Raw genomic sequence first — 13,273 nt, 5'->3', positions numbered from 1 at the left:
TCTGACCACACATTATCGAGGGCTTCAATCAAATGTATCAAAATACAGCACGGTTGTCTTCATACAGAAAACTCTGCCTCCTCTGCAGCGTGGGGTACTTCGTCTCTCATGTAGGGAAATCGTAATTCATATGCAGTTTCAATAGGAATTTATTCGTCGTAGGTGTATATATATGAAAAGAGAAATTTTGTAGTTTCTTTCATTTGGGGATTTGCATTGTTCGACAGTTTTTATGGCCACGTTTGGGATTCCACCGCCATTTAGAGCTTCCGGAGGGAAGAGGCACTGCACTTGTTGACATTGCGTTCTATAATTGTGGAATAGGCTGACAGAGAGCTTCCAGTTACTGGAAATGTATTGTCGCTCTTGCAAATTTAGTATCCGACAGTTATTCGGATTCCTCTCCAAGCCAGGGTATCGATGTGGAGGACAGGTCAGAGATATTTTGCCTACTTACTCCGGCAGGCTTTTGCTCCCGCATGAGGCACAGGGGCGGCAACCATCCTGTGAGCAAGAGTGCCTGTAAAACACCGCCGTCCGATATTTGTCAGCCAGTCTGTCGCTAGTCTTTGACTCCTTTAGTAAAGGACCATTGAACAGTACAGTTATAGCTGCTGAGAATTTTTCCGGGGTGTATGGGCGTGGTCCATGGAACTCTTCAATAACTGACGTTTCGTCCAAGGCTACGTTGGACATCTTCGGAGGTGCGCCTGTCTTGCTGAGTCTTGCCGACAGACGAGTCGGACGTCGAAGAGCGGCCTATATACTGTGGAAAGTGGGCGTGGTCTGTATTTCACGTGATAGCAGAGATAAACCTTGTCAAAGATAAATTTTTTAACTATCGATCATAGTACGTCAAAGATTCTTCTCATCGATTCTGTAGCGCCACAGTCCATATATCAATGAGTTCCATGGCTTCTTCTTTTCTGCTAAAATTATCCCCATGTTTATATATTTCGATGGCTTCTCTATATAGCCGTGGATAATAGTTCGTGATGGTACATAAAACTACAGTTTCCGAAAATTGTGCTACGTGATCACCTGATTGAAGAGCATGTTCCGCCACGAGTGACTTGCCTGTTTTCCCTAGTCGGCAAAGACTTTATGTTCCTTCAACCCTGTATTCACACTTCTCTTTGTAGTTCCAATGTAGACCTTGCCACACGTACACGGAATCTTATATTCACAACTTGCAGACAGATGTGCTCGTTTATTCTTAACGGATCGAAGTGCTTGGCGTATTTTCATAGTTGGTATTTCATAGTTGGTGTGAAAATCGGTCGAACATCATGTTTACTTAGAATCTTGCCGATATGATCCGTTACTGTTTTGTTGAAGGGTAGAGAAACCGCGTTCTTCCTTCGCTGTGTCCTGTCGTTGTCCTTAGGTCTCCTGTTTTACGGCCGCAAAAATCTATTCATTTCCTTACTAGAGATTCCATTCTTCTCAAAAGCCTGCATTAGATGTTTTAGCTCGGCGTCCAGGTGTTCCGGCATACAGATCCTTTTAGCTTTGTCCACTAGACATTTAATTACACCTCTTTTTTGTTCTGGATGATGATTGGAATCCTTATGCAAGTATCTGTCGGTATGTGTGATCTTCCGAAACACTTTACGTTTCAAGCTGCCATCAGTCTGTCTCATGACGGAGACATCCAAGAAGGATATTGCATTGTCTTTCTCTATTTCCATGGTAAACTGGATTTTTTGATTTATTCTATTTAAATAACAAAAGAATTCCTCTAAAGCGGATTGATGATTATACAGAAGCATTGTTAATCAGTGAAAGGATACATTTTACAAGACGAGAGATGGATTCTGTTGACCGTAAGTTACTGCAATTACATTTACTCATTGCTAGCAAGGTATCGGTAGATCTGTGGAATAAAATAATTACCTGACGTTTAGATCGATGGAATTTATAATGGAAGTAACTACCAATAGACACAAGAAGAAGTTTGATAAATTACAACCTAATGTGCAAAGTACTAGTAACGTTGTCATGTCAGATACTGTTGTTAATAAATCACACAGAGTACTGTCTCAGGATGAAATTTCGGTCCTGATTAGTACAGTTGTAACCTGGCCTGCACTACGTTTATGATCTGGATTGCTCGCTGGACTGTCGTATACCCTTACGACCGCTTTGGGACGCTCTGGAAGTGTTTTTTGGTCACCCGTTTTCTTCGTGAAATCCGCCGTCGTCGGCCTCCGTAACCGCCTGTTGTTTCACCAGGGTCTGCGTTACTTCCAGAGCGAGTGATAATCAACTGCGTTCTGCTTATACAGAATAGGAGAGAAAAGTCACTGGGCGGACACCTTAGAAGCAGCTTCACTTGGGTGTTCAGTGTATAGTTTTGATCAGATATTAAGAGTTTAATCGTTACACCTACGATGTCTAAAAGTTATTTTTGTAGAAATAAAAAATTACATTACTAGCATCGACGAGGAGAAACGAACCACTTTTCCGTCAACATTTTTGCAGCTCCGCGACGCTTCCTATCTTTCCATTAAGTATATTTTAGTAGTAAAACAGACCCCAGCCATTTTGGTCAGGACAGTATCTGCTCCTATATAGAAAGTTGACATTAGTTGTCGGAAGAGCAGATCACTATTGTTATCATGAATCACATGCGTACCTTGGAACTGACGCATTCCCCGTCATTTCGATGAAACAATTGATCAAATGATCTATGCAAAATTTAACTAACGAACTCTGTACCCTTTCCACTCTTGTTACCGATAGAGGAGGCGCATTGATTTGCACAATGGACTCTCATTCGAGAGGACGAAGGTTCAACCCCCGTCTGTTCTGATTTAGGTTTTCTGTGATTTCCCTAAATCGCTTCAGGGAAATGCCGGGATGTAAATTTGTAAATTTACAGTAAGTTCGTATGGAAGCAAACTGCTGAGGTCATCAGTCCCTAGGCTTACACACCACTTAATCTAACTTAAACTATACACGAATCTCTGCCGGGGGGGGGGGGGGGGGAGGGGCAGCCGCACGAACCGTGGAAAGGCTTCTGAGACCGCGCGACTAACCCGCGGGGTAATGCCGGGACGGTTTCTTTGAAAGGACGCATATGACCTCCTTCCCTAGTCCGATTGCTCCGTTAATTTCGTTGTTCGGTCCCACCCTACCAATCAACCAACCAACCATCTTGTTACTGTTGGTCTAGAATAACAAACCTCCTCTATGTTTTGACGTTTAGACTCCATGTAAGACTCAACACGATAAAAGAGGCTTCATTTGGATCTTAAAACTTCTACTAGACGTTAAAAGAATAACAATGAAATGTGATTTCTTACATATGGAGAGAAAATTACATTGTGTCTATCAAAATGGATAGATGATGTCTTAAAAATTGTATGCTCACAAAAGATGCATTTGAGTTATGAGATTCACCTGTCATGCAAAAAACTAATATTTTACTGTCAAAACTTTTTTGTACATTTGTTCAATCATCTAGGGGCACTCGTATGCGTGCCTATATAAAAAAAATACGTGTAATTATTATTGGAAGGAAAATTATGTCTAAAACGACATGTGACTATTTTTATTATTACTGTTAAGCCCCAGAATAATATTCCAGGCAGATACTAATAAGTTAAGTTCTTCCCTGCCAATGGCAGAGGCAGAGGCAGAGTAGAATGCCAGCGAGAGAAAATTGCTAGTGGAGTATCAGCAAACACGGAAGCTATTGCAATACCCTGGGTGGGCTGAATGCTTCATAAGCAACGTAGCAAAATGACATTATGGCGACAGATGGATGGCGCCAAATGGTGACGGTGCGAAGTGTTGCAAGAAAGCTCAGATCGAACACAACACTAACTATTCAGTTGCTGACACAGTGGAAAAGAGCGTCTGGAAGTTGTAACATCCTGAAGCGACCAAGAGCACCAAAGAGCTCAGAAAACTAGGGCCCATTTGGTCATCCCCATAGAACGATAACGTCGTGGCATAGTCCAACAAATACATGTACTCAGAATTACACGGTTTAGTTGTCAGCTGTAGCACAGTGTTGCAGCTAATGCAGACGCGGGACCTGTGCCGCTACTCCATGGTCTGCTGAGACGACTAGGGTCTACAATGCCGTCACCAATTAGAACTGATGGACTGTGCTGTTGAGAGCTGCTGCCGCCTTATCCTTGCCTTTGTTGATGTGAAACATGTGGTGCCTTCCAAAATGTGGCCTCAGCAGTCCCTTGGCGAGCTGATCAACCACCATCCACTCTGTGGGAGCACAGTAATTGCTGCCACCTGACTCGCAGCTATGAGAGACTCCCAGTGCTGTGGGCCAGGCTCTCACAGAGAGCCCGTGACATAACTCTCCATGACTGTTGCCACCTCCTGCATATCAGTTGGCTGCCTTTCCTGGACATGAGAGTGCCCTGGTAATACATCTGCCATACCACCGAGGCAGTGTGGGCAATACCATCCATGCTGGGGCTAGCTGGCTGTGATGCCGTGAGGCGCTGTCTGTGGGCCTCCCTCATAGTGGTTGTCAACTCTGCAACATGCACTGGTGCCAGTGCATACCGTCGACGCCTATGTCCTTTTGCCCCCTGCACTTTTGGCAGCCATGAAGGAAGCTGTGTACCTCCGATCAATAAATGTGTATTCTTTTGATAATGTATCATCAGCACCTTTGGGTGTTCTAAAAATTACCACCAACAAATTCTACACGACACTATCCTGACAATTAGAGGGCAGTACCTTGTTCTGTAGAATGTTATGTTGCTTTCCTTATAACACGCTACACAGGGTGACAATTATTGAACTACATGAAACAAAATCGTCATAACTTCTGAACTGTTTGCGTTAGGATGTTCAAACTGCACAGTTGGCCATAGACATGAGTAGTACTAGTATGGTTTGGTTTAGCGACGAAGCCCACTTTCATTTGAATGGGTTCGTCAATAAGCAAAACTGGCGCATTTGGGGGAGCGAGAATCCGCATTTCGCGATGGAGAAGTCTCTTCACCCTCAATGGGTGACCATGTGGTGTGCAGTGTTCAGTCGCAGCATAATTGGTGCAATATTCCTTGATGGCACGGTGACTACCGAATGGTACATGAAGATTTCGATAAAATGTGATTCATGCAAGAAGGAGCTCGACCCCATCGGAGCAGGAGAGTGCCTGATGTCCTGGAGGAGTATTTTGGGTACCGCACTCTGGTTCTACGGTACCCAGATGCCACTGGCATGGGCCTCGATTTCCACCATATTCTCCGTATCTGAACATATTCCACTCCTTTTCGTCGGACCATATTAAAGACAAGGTGTACAGCAGTAATCCCTAAACCATTGCTGAGCTGGAAACAGTCATTCAGGAAGTCATCGACAGCTATGATGTTCTCAAACTTCAGTGGATCATGCGGCGTTTCGCTATTCGTCTGCGCCACTTATGTCAGGTATATCGAACATGTCATAAATCCGAATACGTGTACATGTTGAATAAAGTGTGTGCACACCGCGGTTTGTAACTTCATTAGTTTTTTCATATAGTTCAACCGAGCGAGGTGGCGCAGTGGTTAGACACTGTACTCGCATTCGGGAGGACGACGGTTCAATCCCGCGTCCGGCCATCCAGATTTAGGTTTTCCGTGATTTCCCTAAATCCCTCCAGGCAAATGCCGGGATGGTTCCTCTGAAAAGGCACGGCCGACTTCCTTCCCTAATCCGATGAGACCGATGACCACGCTGTCTGGTCTCCTTCCCCAACCAACCAACCAACCTCCCCTACGAACTGTCCCTCAACAGTGCCTCCCGGAGTGCCATATAATTCAATAATTGTCAGCCTGCAGGTTCCTATCCGCAATGAAATGTGATTTTCGTTTATTATGTGGCAAGTTTGCAAATAACTTTAAAGGGAATTTTGTTAGGCTCTAAAACCAACCAATGGTGAAAACGTTGTGTTCTCAAGATCATTCTCAGAGTGACAGCACGTGTCTGCTGTTTCAGAGGGACAGACGCCTGCCTGTGGAGCAGGTGGAGTGGTCGGATGCGTGCGTGCTCGTCTACTCCATCACGGACCGGCGGTCCTTCAACTACAGCCAGCAGGTGCTCCAGCAGCTGACTCAGGCTGCCAGGCCCACAGCCCTGCTCGCCAACAAGGCCGACCTTGAGCATCTCAGGCAGGTGAGGCCATTTTGGTGTATGAACACCATATAATGTGTATTACTTTATACTTCGGTGTTCAATGAGCAAAATCCTATTCTGCTTAAAACTTCTCGGCAGAGTGAACCTGTTGGTCAGACTGGTACTCCGACCCTGCCACTAGAGACAACACTCTTAACCGATTGTTAAAACAGAGCACGCCCTATGAGCCAGCTCAAAAGCTTCAACCTTTCTGCTCTGGACTCTTTAGCTTTGAACACAGTGTTCACATGGATGTGAAAGTTTATGTAGACACATGAACGATTCTTTTCTTGGTTCAAAGACAATAACATCGCGTACAACACTGGTACGGTGCTCCCATTTATTGTGTTTGAACAGAAACGCTAGTTATAAGTTCAGTAAAGCTAGAGAGTTCAGCATACAAATTTCCAGATGGTTGTGGTTACGCTCGAACGGACGCTGAAATACTGCGAGTCTGCGAATCAAGTCAAAGCCCGCTATACTGCTGTGAAAAAACTGGTCAGAGTCAGACAACAAACATAACCCAAACTCACAGCTCAAATAATCGACAAGACTGCTACCTGGGCATATGTTGTAAGCATGTAGATTGACTAGAATACTGGCTGGTTGTCGCCGTGAGGGCAGCTTTATCCCGCTCTGGACACCATGGGATCTCGCCATAGACGTGAAGTGGTGGAGGAGGAAGTCGTTTATGGCCTGTTGTGGCGTGCCCGCTGCCGGCTGTGGGTATGTGGCACCGCCTGCTGTGGCTTTCCCACAGTCGTTCGCTATAACAAACAATTCTTATACAACAGTGGTGTATCAACACTATCGGATCTTAGCAGAAGAAGAAAATAAGCAATGAAACGTAATTTCAGCCACTGAACACGGGATCGACTGAGGACGAAACCGGTTAATTAGGAGGACATGGAGATTAAGAGACGGATGCTGGTACCGATCGTTGAAGAAAAATTATGAAGAGTTGCAAGGAGGAGAAGGATTCAGTTTACAGAGTTTCCGTTGGGAACATTTGGCTTAGGCTAAGCCATTAATTTAGATTCTTGTATTGCTTTACTGTGAGGCACGGTCGTTCGTTATCACATATCTTACCACATAGCAATGTTTAGAACCGAACGAGGCCTATGGCGTGATTTTTTTTGTGGTTTTCCGGTGGTTCGACTACTTAACGCCTTCACTAACCTGTAGGTCCTGTCGACTGATACTAAAAGAAGTAAAACATAAGTGTGTTAAGCAAAGATTTCGACATCCAGCTGTTGAAGAGAGATCAGCAGGTCAGTTGGACGATGATGAAAGAAATCCGCCGCCGGAGTCATACAGGGACTCGCTTGTAGAGATTTAGGAGGAAACACAGAAAACCAAAGAATGACTGGACGGAGATTAAATTCCACTCCTTCAGAGTAGAATGCAGTTTCTTAGTCATCAGTCACTTCTTCTCTTTGAAGATGTAAGGTTGTTTACGAATGACTACTATTTCTTAACCTCCCTACTCGGAGAATAACTGGCGAAACAAACCAACCATACGGATTATTAATTACATTTCTCATCACTATCCAAAAATTCCGAAATATTTTACTTTGTATCTCTAAAGTCATTATAAACGATTTTGCCACCTGAGGTAAAACGCTTTTTCTTTCTCGAATACACCGACCTGGCAACATATATGAGCATTGTTTGGATTTCGTTCTATGACAAGTTTTGTTGCGGCATCTGCAGTTACAGACATGTTTCGTTTCATCCTTATTATCTGTATCAATATCCCTTCCTTGCTGGATGTATCTCATAGCCATGAACATCCTATAGAATATATCATGTTCATCCATTTGTTCGATAGCTCCGAGTGTCGCAGTTACTTTATATCTTGCTAATTTGTCTGTCATGTAGTCCAAGGTTTGTAGTCTCCCCACAAAATAAGACGGTTCATCCGTCTGTTAGGAAGTAATGTCGTCGTGTGACGAAAAGAGTTGTCACCAACATTTCTGAGACCATTGCCCCTGAACGAGATTAGATGTCAGCCAATAAGCCAACAGTGTAACTAAACGCCTTATTCAAAAACAACTTGTACTTTAATTTTTAAGTGATGAAGGATTAGTTAGTTAGTTCCTTGTGCCATGATCGAATTCAGGATAAACATTATGATGCGTAGCGCATCAACAAAATGAACCTAGAACACCTATGAAACTTGCTGGCAGATTAAAACTGTGTGCCGGACGGCCGGACGGAGACTCGAACTTGAGACCTTTGCCTTTGCGCACAAGTGCTTTACCATCTGAACTATCCAAGAACCGCTTACGACCCGTCCTTTCAGCTTCAATTACGCCCGTACCTCGTGTTCTACCCTCCAGACTTCATAGATGTTCTCCTGCTAACCTTGCAGAACAAGCGCTCCTGGAAGAAAGGATATTGCCGAGACACGGCCTAACCACAGCCTGGGAAATGTTTCCAGAATGAAATTTTCACTCTACAGTGGAGTGTGTACCGATATGAAACTTCCCGGCAGATAAAAATTGTATGTTGGACCGAGAATCGAACTCGGGACCTGTGCCTTTTGCTTATATAGAGCTACAAAAAATAAAAAATAACGTTTGTATAACTCCATGCTGGCCATTTAGAGTCTTTCCTTTAAAAATGACTAATTATCTCTATCCATTAAGCCTTCTATATCATAGAATGAGTTGTTACGGAGAAACTTCTTTCATCTACGTTTGAAAACACTTTGGATATCTTTCATATATGGATATATTAAGTATCAGAGAGTTTTGTAGTTGCCTTTCATTAAAGGGCAATGCACATCTCTTTTTCCTTCTGCTGTTGTACTTGTGAGTATCTCTGTTAATCTCAAACTTATATGTATAATTGATTCAATATTTCATAAGTGAATAAATGTTATTTGAACTTTGGTTAATATCAGAAGCTGCTTAAAAAGATGTCTGTAAGACATAAATGAATGAACTCCTCGCGTAATTCTAATTATTTTCTTTTGTACAATGCATATTTTTTGCCTAACCGAGATGTCACGTCGAATATCGTCCCACAAAACATCACTGTATTACCTGACTGTCTTCGGTGCCCCAAAGTTCTCAATTACTTGTATGGCAGAAGTAGGCAAGCCTATATGTTTTATCAGGTCTACTACATGGGTTTTCTAGTTTCAACTTTTATCAATAAACACAACTAAGATCTTGCCATTTTCTATCCTGTTTATTATCATTTGTTAGTACACTACGTTAATAGAAGGTGCGATATTTTTGGCAGTACAAAACTCGATGATCCATTTCTTTTCTTTTTTTTTTTAATGTTTGAGACTAGCCCATTTGTGCAAGATCATTCAATAAATTCCAGTGAAACATCACTTACTAATTTCTCTATTGATGTTTCTTTCCACAGCTTCACAGCAATGTCTGTATAATCAACCACACTATTGATTCTGCCTCTTGATTCAAACAGAACGGCAGGTCATTAACGTAAAGTAAGAAGAGTACTGAGGCAGTGATCGAACCGTGTGTGACTCCCATTGTAATTTCTCCCTATGTAGGTGATGTGACGTCCCCCTCTGTATTACTCGAACTCTCTATTGTATCTTTCTGCGTTATTTTTCTTAAATAAGAACTAAACCACGCATTTACTAAACTGCGTAGCAAGTAAAAACTTAATTTCTCTAATATATTATTATGACAGACACAATCAAATACCTTCGGTAAACCACAGGAGATCCTAGTCGGTGATATTTTATAATTTGAAGATTTTGTTACGCGCTCAGCAAATATACTAATAGCAGCTGACTCAATAACCTGGCCCTTTTGATATGCCAACTGTGATTCGCTAAGTATCTCTTTACTATTCAGATAGGTGACAACCTTCGAGTGTATGATCTTCTAAAAAATTTTAAAAATGATGTAAGGAGTGTCATGGGGCGCTAGTTTTTGACATCTGTGGAGTCACCATTTTTATAGAGGGGCCAAACAAGGGCATATTTCAATCTTTCTTGGAAGATACCCTGAGTTAGTGATGCATTACGTAAGCGAGTAAGAACATGACATATTATGAATCCACAAAATTTTAGTATCTTATTGGAAATATTATCCATCACTAATGAACTTCTGCTATTTAGAGTCAAACAAAAAATCTCACACGTTTTAACATCTTTTATACTAAACCAATAAATAATGTCGTTATTAATAACCACCTGACTGCTCTTGTAAATAGTTTATTTAACTGCCGCTTTCGTAGCCTAGAAGCCACATCATCAGGACAGACATGTTACATTAGGAAAACCGTTCGCTAAAATTGTGGTCAAATTATAGTTACAGTCGATATGGAGAAACGGAACAAATAAGTTATATGTCAAATCAAGATATTAAACTTTCAACACGATCCACACCGAGCATTCATTGTCTATGAATAAATGACATAACTAGCGAATCGTCAGGGAATTCGAAAATATGGGTCAACGGTTTCTTAAGCGTGCCTAATTTTTTTTTAAAAAAACTGTAAGAACCGTCAAGGAATAAAAGTCCAACCTAATAAAAGATCAATAACAGGCTACAAAACCCATCCAAAAATCAAAAATTAAAAACACCTACCATGAATCCGGAACGGACCACGGTAGGTCGAATGTAGCCGGTTAAGCATTATATCTAGGGTCACAATCCATCCAGAGTGCCTAAAAATTAATAATAAATATGGGAAGTGCCGACAAGAGCCCGCTTAGCACTAAAAATAGTATAAAAACGACGGGGAAATTTGTATGAAAATGATACACCGGATTTTACGGACTATACGTTCGGAGTGGGTATTAAAATCCATGGAGAAGAAATAAAAACTTGGAGGTTCGCCGATGACATTGTAATTCTGTAAGAGACAGCAAAGGACTTGGAAGAGCAGTTGAACGAAATGGATAGTGTCTTGTAAGGAGGGTATAAGATGAACATCAACAAAAGCAAAACGAGGATAATGGAATGTAGTCGAATTGAATCGGGTGATGCTGAGGGAATTAGATTGGGAAATGAGACACTTAAAGTAGTAAAGGAGTTTTGTTATTTGGGGAGCAAAATAACTGATGATGGCCGAAGTAGAGAGGATATAAAAAGTAGACTGGCAATGGCAAGGGAAGCGTTTCTGAAGAAGAACAATTTGTTAACATCGAGTATAAATGTAAATGTCAGGAAGTCGTTTCTGAAAGTATTTGTATGGAGTGTAGCCATGTAAGGAAGTGAAACGTGGACGATAAATAGCTTAAACAAGAAGAAAATAGAAGCTTTCGAAATGTGGTGATACAGAAGAATGCTGCAGATTAGATGGGTAAATCACATAACTAATGAGGAGGTATTGAATAGAATGGGGAGAAGAGGAGCTTGTGGGACAACTTGACTAGGAGAAGGGATCGGTTGGTAGAAAATGTTCTGAGACATCGAGGGATCACCAATTTAGTATTGGAGGGCAGCGTGGAGGGTAAAAATCGTAGAGGGAGACCAAGAGATGAATACACTAGGCAGATTCAGAAGGATGTAGGTTGCAGTAGGTACTAGGAGATCAAGAAGCTTGCACAGGATAGAGTAGCATGGAGAGCTGCATCAAACCAGTCTCTGGACTGAAGACCACAACAACAAGACGCTATGGGCTATAAGACGTACCTTCATTTTAAGCAACGTTTTATTATATTTTTTTGGTTTTTATTATTCAATTCCAAAGCCAGACTAAAAATATTTCTTAGTTTATAAAATCGAATAGGTTTTTAAAATCCCTGAAAACAGCCATCTTCTATTTTTGCATATTTTGCATTCAGACCTCTATTTACACATTGTGTCTTCCTAATTTTTTTCAGATCTTTACCAGCCCGCGAATCGCGAATGTTTTTTTCTGTTGGTGGAGGGCCTAAAAGCCGTTCAACTGCTCTGTTTCCATTTTCCTCTGTATCTGCTATTACTTTCAGTTTACAAGTGGCATCATATGAATACCTTTTATTTCTTTCCATTACTAAACTATATAATAACAAATGTATTGTACTGTTACCGATAACGCTAATCACTTTCAATTCAAGTTCAATGGCACCGTACACTACAATGACGCATCATAGGCTAGACAGTGTTCTGAGTTTGTGATAGTAGGGCGGGAGAGAGAGAGATTATCCGCGGATCGAATATATGGTCATTTTAAGACTGGCGGGAATTTTCAATCAAACGCTGGACATTTTTATATTAATTTCGAGTATAAGACGTGCCTGAATTTTTAAGGCAATGTTTCTAAGAAAAAAGTGCTTCTTGTGGTACGTGAAATACGATACCAGCACACTGGATGCATGAAGATACAGACGGAAAAGTGCCCAGCTATAGACTGTGCGAAATGCCATGTCGGTGGCGGAAACCGGTACCACGCATCCGCAGTGAAGCGCCATAACCAATAGAAACACTCGAGTCGCGTGATCACATTCGTAGACAAAAAATGTTAGGATGCTGCAACGTACAACGAAACAGGACAATTACAGGCGCCAAACAACCGTGAACAGAAAATAATACACTACAGTCCATTAAAATTGCTACACCACGAAGATGACGTGCTACAGACGCGAAATTTTACCGACAGGAAGAAGATAATGTGATATGCAAATGATTAGCTTTTCAGAGCATTCACAGAAGGTTGGCGCCGGTGGCGTGCTGACATGAGGAAAGTTTCCAACCGATTGCTCACACACAAACAGCACTTGACCGGCGTTGCCTGGTGAAACGTTGTTGTGATGCCTCGTGTAAGGAGGAGAAATGCGTACCAACACGTTTCCAACTTTGATAGAGGTCGGATTCTAGCCAATCGCGATTGCGGTTTATCGTATCGCGACATTACGCTCGCGTTGGTCGAGATCCAATGACTGTTAGCAGAATATGGAACCGGTTGGTTCAGGAGGGTAATACGGAACGCCGTGCTGGATCCTAACGGCCTCGTATCACTAGCAGTCGAGATGACAGGCATCTTATCCGCATGGCTGTAACGGATCGTGCAGCCACGTCTTGATCCCTGAGTCAACAGATGGGGACGTTTGCAAGACAACAACCATCTGCACTAACAGTTCGACGACGTTTGCAGCAGCATGGACTATCAGCTAGACACCATGGCTGCGGTTACCATTGACGCTGCATCACAG

General features: G+C 42.2%; 1 protein-coding gene across 1 annotated transcript in view; it reads left to right on the top strand.

Annotated features, from left to right (window-relative positions):
• Positions 1 to 13,273, top strand: part of LOC126335434 (ras-like protein family member 11B) — a 355,291-nt gene that overhangs the window by 289,810 nt on the left and 52,208 nt on the right. Inside the window, exon 5 of the mRNA XM_049998715.1 lies at positions 5,965 to 6,141. Coding sequence (XP_049854672.1) covers positions 5,965 to 6,141 — 177 coding nt within the window. The remainder of the gene's footprint in view (positions 1 to 5,964; positions 6,142 to 13,273) is intronic.

This window comes from Schistocerca gregaria, chromosome 2, assembly GCF_023897955.1.
Source record: "Schistocerca gregaria isolate iqSchGreg1 chromosome 2, iqSchGreg1.2, whole genome shotgun sequence".
Classification (NCBI taxonomy): Eukaryota; Metazoa; Arthropoda; class Insecta; order Orthoptera; family Acrididae; genus Schistocerca; species Schistocerca gregaria.
The sequence above is the reverse complement of the archived record's forward strand: the minus strand, read 5'-3'. Positions and strand labels throughout refer to the sequence as shown.